A 21346-nucleotide genomic window follows, 5' to 3' on the forward strand; every position below is an offset into this window, starting at 1 on the left:
CTTTGTCTTCCCGTGTCTCTGGATGTTATGACAGGTTTCCAGATGGGCCCCGTTCGTCTATAAATAAACTGCTGTTCCCGCCGAAAAAACACCGACTCTTATGTTTAATGCATCTCATTAGTTTGCAGCGGATCTGTTCCAAAGACTCTCCAACAAAGAACTGCAGAGGGGAAGACACGTGTGCAACCTGCGTTTGACCCCCGGTGAACAGGTGGGATCTGGGCTAAAAACTTGTTTTCCTTGAAAGCTCCGACACTGATCTGAAGAGAGTGAGATTTCCAGTGAGTTGATCCTGTGCAGATCAGCAGTCCCCAACCTTTTTACTTGTAACATACTACTTTTTCAGGGACCAGTGGCAAAAAATCTTAATAACCATGCTTGCTGTTAAGGTGAATTTGCACTATATTTAGGTGAATAATTTGCAGAGTAGCCTAAATATGGTGATAGACTGAAAGGATTTCTTGTTGTTTTTATAAAGATACATAATATTTTTACCTGGGGTCCAGTGCCAGATGGCTCACTGTCTGCTTTTGGGCCTCGGACCAGTGGTGGGGGACCCCTGGTGTAGATGTATTGTACCCCTGGTGCAGACTGAAACCATCGCTTTTCAGTTACACTGGTGTACAGATTGGCATCACTGTACAAATGAACTGAGCTGAGGTAAAGCCTGTGTGTATGAGAAACCTAAACATGACCATTCCTTGGACTTCTTGCTTGCTTTTAATGTAATAATAATTTTAAAATTGCTTAGATATATTTGCAAATGCTTATGATATCCAAATAAATGTAGCATTTTCAAACATGCAAAAATCAATTCCATTTGTTTTCCCAACAGGTATATTACATTAATTCGGTGGGAAGTCTGTTCTCTCATCCAAATGCCAATGAGGCAACCGGCCAGTAACAGTGGATGACCAGGACCCCTCTTCAGCTGCTGGCAAGGTTCTTGAGCAGAAGTGACTAGGATTGATTAGTCCATAACCATTTAGTATTTGAGGTCAAAACAAAATCAAAAGGATACCCATGAGGAGAACATGAAAACTGCAGACACAAATCTCCACATGATTAAGAAATCACACCCTAACATTCTTGTGTGCTAACCTCTTTAACAGATGATACTGATAATCTATTGTTTATTAGGCACCAAAATTAAATGATACATTAGCATATCCATTATATTATATGCCTAAAATATGCTGGACCACTGGACTGGCCTCTAGTGGCTGGTGGGGCCCTGTGCAGTGGAATATTGTACCTATGCCAGGAAGATACATTATTAACATAGTAGTGGTCAAAGCCTTGGTACAATCTGAACTTTTGCACATAATTACTGTCCTAAAACATTTGTGTTGGATCCTTGGACCTTGGTTAAATGGAGTCTGTATAATAACACAACAAAATACAATGAGTACGATCTTCATTCCTCATTGGAAATGTATGTTGCTATGGGAGTAACTAACAGTGGTTCTCAAGGTGGGGTCCGGGATCCCTGGGCCGGGGGTCCCAACAAAACTGTGATAACACTGAACAATAATTTCTTATGATATACAATTCCAAACATGTATTGTTTTTGATTGAAACAACTACACTAATAGAATAAAATTATGATAAATTACTTTCATCCAAGCATGGTTATAAACATGGTTTAAACGTCTGAATTTTATTATGACATCCTGAGGATCGGTAAGGGGTTCTTGGGCTATTTTCATACCGATAAGAGGTCCCTGAACTAAAAAAAGTTTGAGAATCTCAGAGCTAGATAATCAAAATCTTAAGGGCCTATTGAAGCCATAGACCATTGAAACTTTCTAGCTCTAAAGTGTAGATAGAGGCTAAAATGGCCATTGTGTGATAGAGTGGTGTTATTTAGCCTGATTAGCACTTTACTGCAGTAGTTCTTCCTGATGTGTTTCTCTTATCGTCTGCATCACAGCACTCTGGTAAAGGCCAATGTGCCACTGCGTCCAAATCGCCCCCCAACTCCTCATTATCTACACACTGGGCACAAAACACAGCACACCAAAGCACTTATCACTTTTAAAGTTTTATTTGTTACGCTGCAGTTTGACTACAGCATAAGTACAAGCATAAAATCTTTGACTACAACAGCACTTAGAGCAACATTTTTTCATTTTTTTCTTCTTTTCTGTAAAAGTATTGCAATAACAGACCTTAGGCCTAAAACCTATTACATCACAATTGCTTAAATAAAAAGAGGCAAAAGATACACAACGATTTTTACCTCCGCGTTTTGGATAGCTACAGATTACACGTTTGTATGGTCGTGTAGATATCCAAGGTTTTCACGCAGAGGGGGCAGAAGAGAGGGGGGTTGACGAGAGGGGTTGTAAATAAAGCAAAATAATGTTACAAAATCCATGATGGAAGCAGTCCTATGGTAACTGTCAAGACAAGAAATACCAGACTGTATAGACAATTTTTGTATTATTCATTATTGACAAGAATAAAATCTGGAACAATAAAAACAGCTACTTGTCATCAGCGGTTGATTACGGAGTTTTAGAAAGAGGGAGCGCGCTGTAGAGAGAAAAAAGAAAAGAAATAAACTCAAATTAAATCAGTCTGAGCCCAAGTTAGTTCTTCAAGCTAGTGCAGGAAAACCAAAATAATGTTAAGTAGACTCTCCGAAAGAAAAGTACACAACTTCCACTTATTTGGTGCTTTTGAAGAGAGAATGGCGCATTGCTATGTACATCGTCTATAGTTAAGAATGAACATGCTCTGCGGATATTGTACAGTGGAGTTACTGGGTACATACTGTAAATAAATGACTGCAAGATTAAGTATCAAACATGATGTCCATAATCATATACAGAGCCACAAATAACATCTGAATGTATAGAAAAAAAAAAAAATGATGACAGCGTTACTCATCCTCACTTGGTGCAACTGTCTATTGAAACATATGTATTAAAAAAAAGAGAGAGAAAAAATAATATATAAGGAATGACCAGATTTTTGATTAGGTTTCTAGAGATGAAATGCTTTGAAATCCAGAGTCAGGCTGTGCTAAACATGCTAGACAAGCTTTGGCAGATTAACCAAACTACGACTGGTAGAAATACTAAGTCCTATCCAGGAAGTGCTCTGGAGGGTGGTAGTCATGTGATCACACGGCCAGTTATCATAAGACAGTAGAAAGTAACGGACTAAAGACCAAGTTTCATTGTTGATTTGGCAAAGTCAAGTTATGGGCCATGTTTATAACTATACTAGATAAAACTAGTAAAGCTAATGGCTAAAATAATGCAATTTCATAATGCATTAATGGAGCTTATCATAGGTCTAACTTTAGAAAAGGTTAGAATAATATGGCAGGTTATCAATTGAATTAGTAGCAGGGACTACATAGAAAGGCTGACCTTCACTGTCAAGATGAATAGTAAGAAAAAGGGCTTTTGATAATACACTTCAAACACAATAACTGCTTTAACGTCAACGATTCCTCAGTCTGTTATTTTCTACAGTCTATGACAAAGGCCAAGGCATGTGAGATAGTACGTGACATTTTTACATCACCATGACAACACACCCGTTAGACTCAAATCAGAAAGTCCAGTGAATCCTTTCTCACCAACGTCTTTAAGCCACAGGTTCTCATCTTCTCATAACAGACTCATATTCATAGCAAAATATTATAAGTAGTAATTTGTGTTGCAACCATATTCTAAGCATCCTTTGCAAACCATGTTTTCTCATAAAAAAGACAAAGCACGTTTTTAACTGTAGGCATTTTTACAAATTTGATGCTGCCTTTCTTAAAATTCTTATATTGTCTATACATTATATTACAATATTCACAACTTTTGTGGTGTCTACCCATTGGGTAGGATATGTGCATAATATATTCAAGTTATATACAGCACCTTACAAACAAACGTAAAGAGAGACAGACTACTGAAAAAAGCACCGTTGGAAGTGAGGCACAACGAAGGTGGGAGCTTTGAGTGCAAGTGGGTTCCTATGTCTGCTCCACACATGGACAAAATGTCGGTCGGGAGGGCATCAGGGGCAACTAGGGCCTCTGTCCAACGCATAGAAAAGAATATAACGCAGTACAAGCTAATATAATCAAAATGTAAGTTAGATTCAAATAGCGTCTTTAAGAGCAGGTTAAGAAAAGTGTGACGCTACTGAACTTTTGTTAGCACTGTGTGGAACAGTAAGTGCTAGCCTCTGCAGCGATCCCAAGCAACAGTTTGGCCCCAGTGTGGTCTGCTCAAACATGAACATTAGGCACCTTATTTACTCACATAATAGTAACATGCAAACCTCCTCGTAGAAAACATAAAATTCATCTTTATATCCTCCATTTACAAGCTATGACTGCACAGACAGGACAAGCCAAGGGAACGGAGAGAGAGAGCGAGAAAGAGAGGGGGAGAAAAGGTAAAGCAGGACTGGACGCTGTGATCGAAACTTATTGAGACTTGTAGAAGAATGTCAATGTTGCAAAGTATGGTTGAATTTGAGTCTCAATACATTGGAGTTTGACCCCAGCCAGTTTGGGATTATCTAAAAAATGTACGGTAAATCGGGAGTAAGATGGCGGTTTTTGGAGGGAAGAGCAAAGGAAGCATGAGAGCTTTAACAGTAGCAATAATAGTAGCGATAGCAGCAACAGCATTAGCAGCGATGTAGTAACAAACACACAAACATATAGAGCAGTACGGGATAGGGATGAGGCATACATTCAAATGCACTGATGATCCCCATGCGAGCAGAAAAGTATAAAATGGGTTCTCCTTGTATAAAAAGTAAGGGTGGGAAAAAATGTGACTAGCAACAAAGAAAACCAAAATTGTAAAATAATCAAATTTTACATGAAAAATGAATCCATGACCCAGGATATTGAAAACTGCTATATGCAATAAATGATCGACTTCCTACATCCATAAATATTCTGTGTCTCAGATCTGCAAGATATGCAAAAAGTAAGGTTTTAGGGTAGTCATTAGTCAAAAAAAAGTAGCTAAAGATGCACAATTTCATGGAGATTAAAGTTGCCAAAAGTAAGAAAACTCAGAGACGAATCAATTCTAGCCACCAAATCTAGTATCAAAATTAGATACTCATTCGATTTTGTTGAAAATGGCATTCTGCTGTGTAAAAGAAAGTGATTTTTTATTGTTATTGTTGTGCTATAAAAAGAGGTATGGATGATCAATTTCTTTCTTACTACTGTAAGTGAGTTTTAGTAGAAAATTTAGTATTGTTACATTGGAGAAATATTTTCAAAGGATCTTACTGCACATCACCAAATTAATATATTGAAGGCCAGATTTTTGCTTAGAGATTAGAGGGATGTGTCTGAAATCATCTAAAAGCAAATCAATAAATACTAGGATGCAGAATATGTTGAGTTGGGAAAACTGGAAAAGAAAGATCTAACTATCACTGGGTCTTGGCATTGCACGTAAAGGATAAGAACAATCTCTTATGATGAGTTATGACATGACGGCATAGGCTTTTGTCTTAACAGCAAGGCCAAATACGCATCTCCCCAATGCATCTGTGTGGCTTTTTATACACAGGTCCAATTGTAAAAAGACAGTTTAAGTGTTAACATATAAACGCCATTGAGTCTTCACAAAAGCTAATAATAGCGCACATACAAAAAACACACTCAGACGGTACTCTAGTAGTCTAGCAGAGAGTTAAGTGCTTTTCCATGTCGCTAAAAGGGCTATAACCACCGGTACATAAACAAAGCCAAAATCAGGTCTCCAGTCTCTATACTCTTAAAGGGCTTAGCGGACTCACACATGCACGCTTTGACTGTGCACTGCTAAGAGGCAAGAGCGCAAGGGAAGTGCAAAGATGGCCAACAAGATGGGGAGACAGAGACAGAGCAGTGGAGAAGGCAACAATGAGCAGAGAAGGCTTGTTTTTTCAAAAATTCTTACAAAAAAAGGACCCTCCCATAGCCCTTGACTTCGACCACGTTTTTTATTAAACCTGATTGCTGCGCTGGCGAATGCAGACAGGAATCCAAACTTTTTTGTTGTTTTTGTTGTGGCTTTAGAGATGTGAAGCTTCTAGTTTTGCTTTGTGTTTTTTTTTTTCATGGTGTTTTGCAAGGGGTGCAGTGTTGGCAAAATGCACTGTGCAGATGAGGGATGCAGGATTTTAAGGAGCTTGGAAACAGAAACTTCCTCAACTGGACTGGATGGACCCTAGATACATTTTAAGTATTTTAAGTGAACAGAGAATGAGCTATCAAATTGACCAGTTATTAGCATGTTAACTCTAAACAACAACACCGAAATGAAAGTGTAGTAGATATAAATAGCTATTTGATTTTCTTGTTATCGTGATCAACCATTTTCCTGTTGAATGTTTGGCTGGTCTGCATCTAGATATAATTTTAACCCTGCATAAAGCATGGACACACATTTTGTATGGCGTTATATTAAGATGACTTCAGACCATAAGGCAATTTGTATATTTTTTTAAGAGTTTAGAACAAAAGGGAGTAAAAAATGCATGGTCCACCCAGTCGCCATGTTGGAGGCAGGTCTCCAGTGAAGTGTACACAGGTGAAAGGATATTCTCTTACTAAGTCTTACTGTGCCTGTGGAATAAGCAGACAGGGATCATAGGCTGGGTACAAGTTTTTGTTGCGGTTTCAAAAAAGGAAGGACATAAGCTTATAATACTTGTTTTTTTGTTGTTTTTGCTCCCAACAGTTTAAATAAAGTTTGGAGCCAGAGTTCAGTCAGTCCATTCATTCATGAAAAAGGACCAAAAAGAAAGAAAGAAGAAAAAACTACAAAGACATTTTCATCACAGAGCAACGTTTCCCTCTTCTCTTTTACAACAAAAAGATAGTGCAACTTTAAGATAGCGTTTTCTTGTTTGTGTTGAATGTTGAAGTTCTTCCGTTTATTTTGCTTCCTCATGAACCTTGGCACTAAGATTTGGGTTTGGAGTCAGTTGTTTTAGTTGTGATCTCTAGAAGAAGTAGTCCTTGATTCTCGCTTTGTGCACAGATCCCGGTCCAAAATGAAAAGAAAACAAAATGACAATAAAGTGACCCTCCTCAGTTCTGGTGACAGGAGGACGTTAAGAGGAAAGCATTTCATTCTGTGCTGCAGTTTGTGGCGTGAGGGAAAAGCCTCTCCACCCAGTGCATACGTCCAGCCAGCGCTTTGGACTCCAACACAGGAAACACAAGTCTGCGCTTGCTTCCTTACTGTCCTTTGTTAACTTGTAGCTAATATTTATTTGTGCATGGGAGTGTGGACAGAGGACATGAGAGAGACAGGTGCTGTGTGCCAAAAAACACCCCCACTCACCATACAATGAACAGTACATTTGAAAGAAGTTATTCTAGCCGTTTAATGTCAGGGCCGACAGCTGTGGAATGCTTAATGCTAATATTTAAGCTCAACAATGCAACATGTGGCATTATGAGATTGTTAGCCAAAAACACTAAAAGCCACAATTTACATTTGTTTGAAACAGATGCAAATGTGCATGTTTTGCAGTTAATTGTCTGTAATATTGAAGCTTTTAAAACACAGCACAATAGCGCTGGACTGTAAATTCATTTGCCTGTGAGTACTGCTGTATGAGAGCAGAGGTGATGTTGGCCACAGCAGAGACAGAACAGAGGACAGAGTTCAGTCCGGGCCTCAGGCTCCTCACACCAGGTCTTCCGGTCGGCCGTCCTTGGCCTTGGCAGGTACTATTGTGCTTTCTGATTGGCTCTGCTGCTGGATCGTCCTGCTGCCAGGCCCCCCCACCCTCTGGTTATTGCTGTGCTGGTGAAGAAAGAACGCAGCTCCAGGGTAGTGACCCATCACCTCACTGTAGGCCGGTGGTGGGCCCTCCATGCGCCCGTGGGTGCTGGAGTTGGCTGCGCTGATGCCCGAGTTACTGCTAGGCGGTCTGGGTCCACCTGCCCCGCTGACCCCCCCACCCAAAACCCCACCCCCTCCCATGTCAATCAAGTCACTGTCGTAGATGGTTCGGTTGGGTGGTGCCCGCACCGATTCGCGGTTCAGCTCCATCTGCTGTTCAGGGTCTCGCAGCTGTAAGGTGCATGGGCCCTGGTATGGTGGGGGCTCCTCTCCGTCTGACAGGGAAATGGTCGGGGGCAGGTCGATCTGGTGCTGCAGGTACGGGTACGTGGGCTGGAAGCGGCTGAATCGGTCACGCTGCATGAACGAGGGCGCCGTGAAGCGGTCCCGGTGAGCCTGAGGGGCGTACAGCACCTGGACAACACACAAGGAAGAGATCAGAACAAGGATATATAATATGTTTGTAAACTTATACATAGATTATAGTACATCCTCCATGTTGGTTAAGGGGGTCATAGTACTGTCTCTAGCTACCATCTGTGCAGTTGTACTAAACCTTATGTGAATTTGACCCTGTGACATTTTGAAGCCGGCCACATTATAACTGATCACATCCAAGAGCCAAGGGAGAGACCTGTGAATTGGTCCATCCTCCTGCATATCTCTTCATCCTGTATCTTTTGTGGCACGTCTTCTCCACAATTAGCTCTTCAGACGGTGACAGCATGATCCATTTCGCACATTTTGGTCCCTTTCGACACATTTTGTTCAGTGGCAGCAAGTCGTTATCGCAAGGAACCCATTTCAATTAGTGCAATGTGGCTCTAATGGCCTGCCCCCACTGATGAAGAGCCAGACGAGATGGAGAGAGTGAGAGAGAAAGAGCAATAGAAGAAGAGAATGGACAAAGTGCAGTGGCAGGTGGGGTAACAAGTAATGAACTGAAAACCATTGTTACTCCAAAACAGAGCTAGACCATAGGCCGATATTTGTACTTTTTATCACTATCGGCCTTAAATCTCCTGCACAGGCTGATATTTTGTTTTGTCCAACCTGCTGCCTAAAGAGTATATAAAAAACACACTAGTTTAAATCTTTAGCTTTAACTGCATAAAACATAACTACACAGTTCTCTTAAGGCGGGGTCTCCAACCTATAACTCTCTGGGCAACTTGCTAAGGAATTTCTGAATTATACGTATTGTGCTAGTAACAACAGTTTGATTAATAAAATTTAAGGCTTGCCCTCTTTCTTACATTGACTCAATTTCCTGCGACTGCTAAAACTGTTAGCTCTCTGGTATTTTTGTTTTGTAAAGGTATCTCACCAGTGAAAAAAGGTTGGAGACCCCTGTCTTAAGGCTTTGTGGTAAAAAGGGCTGGGGATGACTTAAAAACTGATGAACATTTTGTGGAAAAAATATTCAAAATTGGCCATACACACAGGTCCAAAAAAGAGCCATTAACAGCCATCAGTTGCTCTGGATCAGCATTGACCATGAAAAAAAAACATTATGGTCGATCTCTGCTTCAGAACAAATACTATACTTCTGCTGCAGCATAGCATTTTTATATTATTAGTATTGCAAATACTACTACTACTATACTGGTAGAACTATCACTATAAAATGCTGATAAAGAAGTTGGGAAGGCAGAAAAAAGGAAGAAAAAAGCGCTGGAATGAGACAGGTGGATGGATAGATGAAGGAGGGAGGAGGAGTGGAGGTGTGTGGCTGCACAGCGCACTGGAGCAGGGCAGCTCTCAGACGGCTGTCTAGACAGTGTCAGGGGAGGCGCAGCTGATTAATGACGCACCAACCCCCCCTCGCCCCCTCCACCGCCACACACACACAGGCAGGTTTCGTGTCTTTATAGGGACACGGGGACCATAATGAATTCAGCCATGATTTGATCTCCAGCTCCGTGACAGGTCTGGAGTATTTCAATATCATTTACAGCAGTGGGGACTAAAGGCTGGACTCAGAGTCACAGGTTAGATCTGGCTAAGAGAGCTCTTAATAGTTTTAAAATGTGTCAGTTAGGGCAGGGCAAAATTATCTAAAAATGTCATCATGATATGAAAGTGAAAATGTGTTACTGACTATACTTATAGGGTTGCATTTATAATATTTGTACATACTTGTTTTGGATTATTTAAGTTATAACTAGAAGTTCTTCTTCTCTTTTATTATTAGGTTTTTATCCTCTGCAGAGCCTCCCCAGTCATACTATCTTTTATAGGTAGCAATTAGCCACAATCTCAATCTGCCTCCCTTTGCAACTGAGGAGAAAATCTACTCCAATGCACTTGTAATTATATATACCCATATAATCAAATTTTAATAATCTCCATAAATACAAGAATATATCACCAACCCAAGTGTCAGTTTCAGTAAAAAGAGAATAACTACTAGAAATCTGTGATGTTTAAATGGGTGAAGAAAGTATTTAGAGGCTAGTCAACTATGTATGGATAATTTAGCACCATCTATACAATATATCTCAAGTACAGACTGCTAATATCACTGAACTTGCTTATGATTGAGAAGTTTGTAATAAAGTATTTCAAAATCACTGGCAGTCTGGCAAAAAGATCATTAGGTAGCTCTAACTAAGACTTCAAAGATTTCTTGACAAATCCAACCATAATTCAAAAGAGAGAAAAAGTTTTAAAAGTCTCTCTAGTGCTTATGTCTCCCAAACTCTCTTCTTAAGTCTCCAGCTCTGGCTTCTCCCCATGAGTCCATCTCCTTGTGGTCTCTCTCTCTCCCTGCAGGTCTCCGCTGCGGTGTTGACACTGCTTTTACCTCTCTCTCTCTCTCTCTCCCCCTTTTCTCCAGCTCTCCTCCTCCCTCCCCTCTACCTGTCTCGCACTTGGCCTCTTTTAGTTCTGTTTACATATAAGAAGACATCTAGAACCCTGCGCTGTCTATGAGGCTGCCAGGGCTCGCTGTCTGAAAGCAGATTCGGTGCATCTGTGTAGGCAAAAGGGCAACAAAACAAACAGTATTAATTGGCTTGGATAAAAGTTCACACAATGCGCTCCGTGCCAAACTTTTTACCTTAACAGACTATTGTGTTTTGTCATGTTTTCCTGAGTGCCCCTTCTATTTTTCCCAAAGAGCACACTTCTTCATAAGATTCACCATCTGCTCTATCTGCCATTATCCAAATCTAGCCTTTTTTCTGTCATTTTTGGTCACTGGGGTGCATCTACGGCACTCTGGGGAACGTAGCCAGATTGTTGTTTTAGTATATAGTGCCAGCCACTCACCAAACGCTCCCTACATAGTTTAATTGTTGTCATTATTGGCTGAATGTGAGGGTGCACATTTGCAGTCTGAGGGGGGTTGCCAGATTTGCCAGACTTTTCTTATTTTACATGGCTTTAATGTTTACAAGCTTATGAATACAAAATGTAATGATGTCTTTGCCTGGTTGCCTTCATATTAGGGATGTAATGATATCCAAGTCTAACGGTACGATTTTTATTGCAATATTTTGTGGAGTATAACAAAATTGTGAATATGCTTCGTTTTCCTTTTAAATCACTTGACAACTTGATGACTTTGGTTCTGTCATTATCCAAAGAATTCAGATTTAAAAGTGCTTAATACTAGTTATTTCTTCATGTAGTCTGCACTGAAACAAACCAAAGGATCATGGTATATGTAGTTCCCTCTGTTTTTTTTTTACTATTGCTGCATCATAGCAATGAATTTAAGCAAAGAGACTTGTAATTCAATATTTTGTAATAGCCCAAGATATTATTGCGATATTTTTGTTGATACGGTATCAGAATATTTCCTACTTCATATTTTTATTTCAACAAATTGATTTATTTAGCTGACATTTGTGCATTTTTCACATGGCATAACTTTTTCGTAGTGCCATCCAGACAGACCCAGCCTTCCCTACATGGTTCAACATTTGATATTTAACAACCTAACAAGATTTTTTCCAATATTTCTTGGCTGCGTTGGTTACTGCCCATTCGCCATCTTTGGAAAGTTGCCATATTTGTGATACCGTGCCAGCCAGCCATACCCATTCCATCTTCCATGGCTCAATTTCTGTCAAGATCAAATATTTACAAGCTTATGAATACAAATGTTATGATCTTTGAGCATTGGACTGTGCAATTGAAACCACATAGCAATTACTGAAGATAATGCACGAGGCACTAAGCTGCAGACAAAGCACACAAAGAACCATTTTACTCCCTACATTTGTACATTTTTTCCTCCTCTCCACTGCATTTCAAATAGGCAACATTAGCCAGTAAAACTTATCGATGAGCAGTTGCCACACGCCGTCATTTTTAAGGGTTGTCTTGTTGCAGCACATTGAGCAAAAGACCACCTCCTGTCTGCGTTATGGTGTTCCGAGTTCATTTAGTTTATGGCACCAAACAGGAAGCAGGAAACTCTCTTAAAATACAAATGGCCCGGGGCGAAATGTGTAATAACGAGTGGAGAGATGGAGGAAAGCATCTCCAGCGGCTTGAAAAAATATCACACTTATGAGACTTGTTTCGGGGAGGAAGCAGTAAATTAAAGTAGTCTCTCTCCTGGAGCTAAATCACACATCGGGTAATAGTGAATTTCATACTCTGTGAAGTTTGATTTTTTGTGCAATGATATATGTAATCCTTTTCACTCAAACCTGTGTTTTTTGCTAGCGTTATACCTTGCTTTTAAAAAGTTGTAACTTAAAATTTTAGTAGCACAATGATGGCATTTTTGTAGGCCATAATCATGATTTTAGTCTTCAATAAGCCATTTACATTTATTTATGTTGTGTTTATGTGTGATAATGATGCCATGTTAAAGATGCATTGTGGAACTTTTCTGGTGGAAGGCCTGTCAAATGCCTTTGTCCATGGAGTTATTGCTTTGTCTGGAATGTTTCACAGTATGGCATTAAACCTTTCTATTTTCATGGAGACCAAACCAGACCAAGTTACAGGTCAGATCTGTGGAGAGAATGCATGTTCTTCTAGGTATTTCTGAGCTATAAAACCACCTCTAATTGAATACATATAAGGTAGAGCTGTTTAATGTCACACTGTGGACCATTTCAGGCAGAGCAATGAGATATCTGTAGAAAAAAGGAGGTGACTGACGCCCAACCAAAAAGTTACATAGTGTCCCTTTAAGTATGGCATATCATAGAAAAAAAAATATTTTTTTAAAGTAAACAAAAAGTCTGTTCCACTAAGTTAAATAGTAAAACTTAATTAATGATCTTTAGAATGTTCTTGCGAAAATTTTTAAAGCTAAACTCGACCATGCATTTCCCCCTAGGCTGTTTCCTCCCTTTTTTCTGTCTTGCTAGTAAAATAAATAAATATGAGTCATTTTGAACTTCCTGTATTATGCGTCATTTGCTATTTTGAGAATTTTGTTATTCAAAATTATACCTGCAGCTAAATTGTATCCATTGAGTAGTCTAGCTCATTGGAAGGCAAGTCACACAATATATTATTAATGATTTGATCATTTCCAACTGAGCTACAGCCCTGTTCAGATCTTCCTGATAGTTCCATATCATTGTGACTCTTACCTCTGAAGCTCCTTGTCGAGATCCACTGTCAGAAGGCCACAGACACCCATCCTGTGAATAAAACACACATGAGTTTAACACACGCACTTATTTCACTCATCACACACCATCACACACACCATGCATATTTAAACTGAGTTCTTCTCTCAAACAGAAACACTGTGCTACCTTGTGATGTCATGTCGTAATACAGGAAGGACTCCATTGTATTTTTAAACTCCATACACCTTTACTAGAATCATTTAGATCATTTAAGCCCCGGAATTGCCAACGTCTACCAAAAAAAAAAAAAAAAGGTAAAAGGAGCTGTTCATTTGAGAAATACTGCTGCATGACATCACAAGGCAGTACTGAGCATTTTGAGCTTTGAAGGTGTAGACAAACTAATAATGCAGGATTACTCAAATGTGTGTGAATGAAACAAAACACAACTCCAGGTATGTTTATGAGAAGGTAACGACATTGTAACATGGCTTAAAACTCATGAGAGTCAATTTTGCATAATATAAGGCCTTTAACACCTGAGCAAAGCATGTAGAGATAAATCCATGTTTGATCTTTAATCACTGGGCATGTTAACAAATACGATAAGCGTCTGTTTTTTATGCCGACCAAGTGATCAGTAATCTTACATGGTTAAGTGTGTATCTTCTGCCTAATTTAATGCGGAAACTCAATGCTGCTAATAGCACTGTGGATCTCCTGGCTTTGATGTCTGCAAGTCTGGGATGGCGTTTTGATGTGTGAGACCAAAAAGCGGCTGATAAAAAAAATAAAAATAAAAAATCTAAATAACTTTCTTCCTTTGCAGAATAAAAGCGAAAAGGAGGGGGTTGAAAAATAACAACTTAATGAGCAGACAAAAGATAAAAAACAAGCCCGGATGCAAAGTGAAATTGTGCTGTGTTTTTGGAGTCGAAAGGAGAGACACAACAAAGAAAAAACTACCGTCAAAATAATTGCCCGCTTCCTTTTTCTACATTTGACTTTGGGAACTTTCATAAGACACCACAGTCAACAACATTTAGTTGCGAAATATAGCACAAAAGAACATGAAACAGATGAACAAAACACTGCAATAGCGTCTTTGTATGGATCTGTGAGGAGCAAAAGGGCAGCGGCTGTTGTCTTACCGCACAGTTGCTTTGTAGCTTCCTGACGCTACATAAGCAACATACATTTAGTGATTTAATTATTTATTTAAGCTTTGTGCGGCCACTCTGCCCTCCAATCAAAGCTGAAATTATGCAAAGAGCTGCAGCACAGATGAAAAGGAGGTGACATCGAGGTTAGCGGCTGTATAATTTCAAGTAGAGCAAGTATCTACCAGAAATCAACACCCCAACAACTCGTTCCTTGGTCTTTGCCTACGCGTGAAGATTTTTTACATATATTACATTTTCCTTATATATTACATATTTTTTCTGAACTATGTTATAATGATTCCTCATTAAAAACTACCTAGAGTTTAGTTTCATTCACACATTTAACACTTGAACCCTGGATATTTAGGCTGAGTTCTTGTGATGTCATGTGGTAATACAGGAAGAGCTCCCATATTTTAAGGAGTTTTCACTTGAATAATTTGGGCCATTTAATCGCCTGTCACTACTGAACTAAAAGTAAAAGGTAGCTGTTAACTTGAAAATTAACATTTCATGACATCACAAAGTGAAACAGACCTTCGGAGATGTAGAATTAATAATTCAGGATTACTCAAACATGTATGAATGAAACAAACCACAACTCCAGGTATGTTTTTGTTGAGGTAACAACATCATAACATGGCTAAAAGCTCACGAGAGTCAATTTTATGTAATATCAGACTTTTAATGGTGTCAGATTGATGGAGTGATGTTGGTAATGTTTTCAAGACCTCTATTCAATTGTCCATGGTAATGACTTTCAGTTTAGTTTTTACAACAGCAACATTTTTTGACATTATATATTATGCTAACTAACTTGCATATCTGTGTATAAGTAGGATTTTGAGACTTAATTAGATAAAGTGTAACACTGAACCTCAAAGGCGCTGTACCTTATTTTTACTGCCTGAAATACAGAACAAATTAATGTGCAGCATTCATGCAATCAGAACATTGTAATTATTCACACCGATGAGTTATAAGCTTATTTATGGTATTTAACAACAGCAACTAGCATGCTAACTGTGCACTTGCTGATTCTCAGTGAAGAAAATGCTGCTTATACAATATGTAATGGGGCAAGATCAACAGTGATACAGGGTAAAAAATTCAGATAAATGACCTTAAAATTGTATAAAAAGTATTTTTTTAGATACATGTAAACCGTTGTGCGTAAATGCACAGAGCATATTGTGTCACTCTTTGACACATCTGTCTAGACTGTGTTGGTGAATTAAACATCAAGGGCCCCCGTCTGCCATTGAAGAAAACATAAAATACTGCTGCTTCTCCAAATCTGGGACATGAGGAGCGAGATAAAGGTTTTCATTCAGCCCAGCGGCAATGGGACGAGCAGAAGAGGTGCTGTGTTTGTCCTGCTTCGGAAATAAAGAGAGATCACAATGGCTGCTCCGGGACAGGCCGTACGCACAGATGACAAAGGGACACACAGTTTTCATTTGATGCAGGAAGGGAGACGCTGCCAGGTTCTAAATACAATGAGTGTTTGTGTGTCCAACATGAAGATAAGAGTTAAGGCAAGCTGTCATCAGAAATATAGTTGAGACTGGTGAAAAGTACAAAATGTCCAAAGTATGGCTTTTATATAAGTTTAAATGTGTTTTTTTGGTGGATGAATATTGTGCAGCCATTACCTGAACTGAACACTGTTCCTCATGAACACATTCTGACTGTGCAAATAGGTCCTGTAGGTCCTGAATTACGCAAAATTGACTCTTTAGAGCATTTAAGCCATGTTAGAATACCGTTATGTCCTCAAAAATATACTCAGATTTGTGTTTTGTTTCTTTCAGACATGTTTGAGTAATCCTTTATTATGAGTTTGTCTACATCTCCAAAGCTTGAAATGCACTGCTCCATCTTGTCATGTCATGAAGTGGTAGTTTTCAAGTTAACAGCTACCTTTTACCTTTAGGTCAGTAGAGATTGGTCATTCCAAAGCTGAAATAATTCAAATGATTTTAGTGAAGGTGTATGGACTTTAAAACACAGTGGAGCACTTCCTGTATTACCACATGACATCACAAGGCAGTGTTTTTTGTTTGAGGGTTTTGCATGTTGAACATATGTGAGTGAAACAAAAAACTCCAGGTATGTGACGAGGAAACAACATTATAACATAGATCAGAAAATAGTGTTGAGATGGGACTATTAAGTTAAATTAGGCATTTTTGTTGTAACCCACCTAACAACCCCGAAAGGCACTACTTGAATAAAGTTCTTAAACTTCATGTAAGTTAACATTAGTCTCACAATGTGGGTTACAGGAAATTAAAAGAAGAAAATAAGACCGGTGCACACTGTCATGTCAGCTATTAGTGAGTGTGATTACATGGAACTATAGTTAAAATTTAATAGTTACATCATGTGTATTTTGTACAGTTACTTTACATCTGCATTCATCTGCTAGTGTATGCAGACAATGGAAGGGGTTGTCTGGCTCAATGGTAGATTGTACTGTTGAGAAAAACACCAACTACATTTTTCAGCCAGAGAACATGCTGTCCTTGTGGTTTAGGTAAATTTGACGAGAGCAAAATTGTGATTGCTAGACTAATTGGTCAGATGTTCTTCGCAGCTTGTGTAAACAGTATTTAGAAGCTGGTGGTGCTAAAGTTAATGTCTGTAATGCCCCCACACATCTTTCATTGTTGCTTGTGTTTAGTGTTTAAGTTTTAAGGATGAAAAGTCATTTACAAATCGATACAAAAACCTGTATCAAAACTACTAATTTCAGCAAGTATTGATGCTAAATGAATCACATAAACAGGATAAAATTGGACTTTCTTGAATAGTTGATGAGTTAGAATGGTCTTGAGTTCTATCCAAAGACTGCAAATAAGTGGACTATGAGTGTGTGTGAGCATCACCCACAGTATAACAAAATTTTACAGAGAGACAGGTAACAGTTTTTCCATGTAAAATCAATTGGACCCAGAGTTGATGGAGCTGGAAGCACCCCCAAGCTCATTTCCTTCCAGGAACGCAACTGCAAGCGGGTTAGCTATGTCCATTTATACTTACAGTCTATGGTTTTATCAGAACTAGCATAAGACCACATGGTGACCTAATGAATGTACTATTATTTTGTGTTGACAATTGTATCAAAAATGTCAGTATGGAGTATCAAGCCTACTGCTTAGTATTGAAATCAAGTCTGAAATGTAAGTATATTGACAACATTAGTTTATAGGTACCTGCTGCAGTGCGTGGTCGTGCCTCCGCCCCTGGCTCTGCCGGCTGATGAAGGACCAGGTGGACAGTTTGTAGTGGTTCAGCAGACAGATGATGACCACCACCATCACCGTCATCACCACGATAATGATGACGATCTGAACAAACTCCAGTTCAGCTGAAACACAAAGAGAATAATACAACTCAGGGTTAGTATCAAATATCACAAGGATAGACCAATTTATTCACACATTATGACTGGGGGGATCAAAAAAGCATTTTTATTGGTAATAGCTTTATAGTCTTGGTTGGCGGATAACAGTCTATATACTAACAACCGAATTTAATTAGCCATGAAAACGAAACATAAATAGCCATCCACAAAGGTGCACTGCGTAACATTTTTAGTGGGGGTCCGCCACTTCCTTGTCTCCATGGAAATATTGTTGCTTTGTCTAAAATGTTCCACAGTATAGACTAAACCTATTTATCACAAGGGATACAGGCAGGTTACAGCACTATTAGGATTGGAGAGCTGCCTTTATTCACAGAAAGAATTATAGTGTTTTTGAGCAATAGAAACACCAGTAATGAATAAATGCTAGATGTTCATGTTTAATATCATACCACAGAACATTCTAGGCAAAGCAATAACATTTCCATAGACAAGTAGGTAGCGGACCCTCCACCAGAAAAGTTGCCCAGTGCATCTTTAATTAAACTAACACAATAATGCAATATACTTTTGTATGTTAAAAAAATGCCAAAATGTTGGAACTACAATAAAAAACACTCTCACACACAACACACACACACTGTATGATTCCCACAACACTTTCATCAGTACAGATACATATCTGTATAGCAAATCTAACATGAGTAGCTTCGTAGAGACCTGGGATGTTAGAAGTTATATTTTAACTGGTTATGACAAGCCTTGACCAGCAGGGGGTAGCACAGACCAGACTTCGCCCTTGTCTCTGTACCAAAGCCGTATACAAGTCCAGCTTTGAGAGCGCAGACTAGAAATGTCCAAACTCTTTAAAAAGATGAGTTGTTGTCTGCAGTGACAGTGGTGTCTTTGTAAGGGCACTGAATGCAGTCTGTGTCTGTCCCACTCAGACCAGGACTGTCCCGGGACGAGCATGGATCTGGGACGAGAGTGGAGTTACAATGTGCACTGTACTGTCCTGTCTGACCCCAGTGTCTACTGCTCATCTGTCATGTGTCTGTCCGATAAAGCGAATTTTGTATGGTTTGCCAAAAGAATTAGGAATGTCAAAAATGAGCCTCTAAAAAGTTGGACCACTCATTTTACGAAAACATAGCTGAGATCATTACATTTAAGATGTTACTAAAAATTTGGCAATTTAAAAAAAAAAAAAATCAAATTCCATAACTGTTATCTACCAACCATGTAGTGGGCCAAAACTCCCCTATTGTACATTGAAATTATTAAACAGACACGTTTATTTTGCTGAAAGTATCAGAAAAAATATATATAAATTAAAAGCAAGACTAGCAAGATGCCATCAATATGTTTACAACTTTCGACTTCCTGTAGTTTTCAACATATTTTTCAACTTTTCTTCTCAAATTGCTTCTGATTTGGTTTAAAGCTACAATTTTATTTAATAAAGTTTTTGATTTAGAATTTGGTTCTGGTCATAATATTGAACTTGTACAGACAGGTTTTCCCACAACTATGTGGTTTAAACAAGCATAAACATACAGCACAATACAACACACGTTCAATAACAATATACAGTATTACATGACCACTTGAGATATTGTGTATGGGGATTAAAAAATAAGTTATAGCTGTTCAGTGCCTTTGACTTCATCATCATATCTCCATACTGTATCTGATCTTGTGAACCACCTTCAGTTCTAATGCATAAGACCACATTTGCACATCAGAGCAGCTTCAACTCTTGTATTCCTATCTGCTTGCCCTCCTCTGCACTTCTCCCTTTCTCTCTCCCTCTCTCTTCTCTCCTTAGTCTGACTCTTTGAACTCTGAATGTCCACTCTCTTTCTCCCCCGCCTCTCCTCCTCACTTGCCCACAGTCTTTCCCTCATCCCCTCCTCTCTCTCTCTCTTTTTCTCTCCCTGTCCTTCTCTCTCCCTCGCTCTCTCTTTGCTTCTGTCAGAGCGTCTTTTGTTGTTGCAGTTGGTCTGAAGCTGGAGTCTTGACCTTGTCTGGTCTGGCACTGGTTGTGACCTCTGCCTCTGACTCACTCTCCGGACACTGACTCATTTCTGAAGCAGTGTGTGTATGTGCTCATAGTCTGCTTAAGTCTAAGTATACAACCACGTCATCAAGTACAGTCATCGATTTCAAATGGAATGCTTCAGTTTTGCGACGTTTTAATAGACAAAACAAGGAACATTTTGAAGGGCAATCTTTGAATTTAAACTATTGATGTATATTGATGCTGGTGATTAAAAGAAGGAAAAAAATGTCTGCTGATGTAAACAGGAAAGACTATTCTAGACAGAGACTATTCAGTTGCACTCTTTCAATTCCCTGCTATCTTAATAGGACAAAAATTTGGTGTACATGGAAGGGCATCAGGAGTAAAACTATTTTGTAATAGTTAGCATCTTACAATGTGTAATTTTGTGGCGCCCTCTAGTGAAACCATGAGGTACTGCGGTGCTTTTCTAAATAAATACAGCCCTGAAGCACCCCCACCAGAATCAGAGCATTGCATACAACAAGTTTACTTTTAAGACATTTAGTGTTGGTTGGGTTTAATACGTTTTGGAATAGTCACGCAATAGCGCAATGATGGTTGCCTAAAATACACTGTACAAACAATATGACTATTCCCGATAACTTTCAATTGGAAAACTAATAGAATTGCCCAATGCACCTTTAAGCTCTCTTACAAAACCTAGAGGATCAAACCAAGGGCTAGTCAATGATTCAGCCTTTTCATTCCCACCAGAAAGTCCCTGTTTGAAATACCAAAGTAGACCGAAGCCGGGCCTATCCCCACTGCCCGGGCCTATAGTAATCCTGGCAGGCTTATTTGTCAGCTTTAGGCCGAGTTAATGTGGAGCCAGTGCCGAAATCCACCCAAACCCTCTCCACCGCAGCAGAAGCCACAAGGGACGGGTGGGGTACGCCTCGTGAAGAAGGAGGCCAAACCGCATAGAAAGGAAAATATGGAGGAGAGCGAAACCCAAGCCAGTAAAACTAACCAGTGCTAACAACTGGAGTTATGGGATGCTTAGGAGGAGAAATAGAAAAGTGTTATATGCAAAAAAAACTAAAATTAACATCATGATCTTTTTTTTTTTTTTTTTTACCACCAAGACCACAATTCAGATTATATGATGATTCATTGGTCATGCTGCTTCTGCGAGTTCACACTTCACTGTGGTTGGTTAAACCCACTTGTCAATCACACAGAGTGGACTGTGGATGACCGATAGGAAGAGTGAGTGGGAAAAAGTGTCTGTGTTTGAAGAAATAGCTGCATTAAACAGTAACGCATTGAATCAAAATATAACATGACAGAATCTGATCACGATTTTAACCCCTGTCAACAATAAATGTTAACGCTGCTTGAAATTTCAATTGTAAAGCGTACATAAAAAAGCTGTG

The 21346-nt window shown here is 39.2% G+C and overlaps 1 protein-coding gene and 1 long non-coding RNA gene across 3 annotated transcripts in view; one reads left to right on the forward strand and one right to left on the reverse strand.

Moving 5' to 3' along the window:
- Window positions 1-1070, forward strand: LOC129411911 (uncharacterized). Its single transcript, XR_008633499.1, has 4 exons — window positions 1-281; window positions 347-389; window positions 479-660; window positions 836-1070. It is a non-coding gene; the product is annotated as an uncharacterized LOC129411911 (long non-coding RNA).
- Window positions 1071-2028: 958 nt separating this feature from the next.
- The window catches only part of ldlrad4b (low density lipoprotein receptor class A domain containing 4b), a 332819-nt gene continuing 313501 nt past the window's right edge, over window positions 2029-21346 (reverse strand). For both annotated transcript variants that reach the window (XM_055163708.1, XM_055163709.1), the window contains 3 exons: window positions 17754-17908; window positions 13391-13441; window positions 2029-8240 (listed from right to left, as the gene is read on the reverse strand). In XM_055163708.1, the coding sequence (XP_055019683.1) occupies window positions 7668-8240; window positions 13391-13441; window positions 17754-17908 (779 nt within the window). In that variant the 3' untranslated portion in view covers window positions 2029-7667. The remainder of the gene's footprint in view (window positions 8241-13390; window positions 13442-17753; window positions 17909-21346) is intronic.

Source organism: Boleophthalmus pectinirostris, unplaced genomic scaffold (assembly GCF_026225935.1).
Source record: "Boleophthalmus pectinirostris isolate CB_2022bp ecotype Guang Dong unplaced genomic scaffold, ASM2622593v1 HiC_scaffold_6, whole genome shotgun sequence".
NCBI lineage: Eukaryota > Metazoa > Chordata > Actinopteri > Gobiiformes > Gobiidae > Boleophthalmus > Boleophthalmus pectinirostris.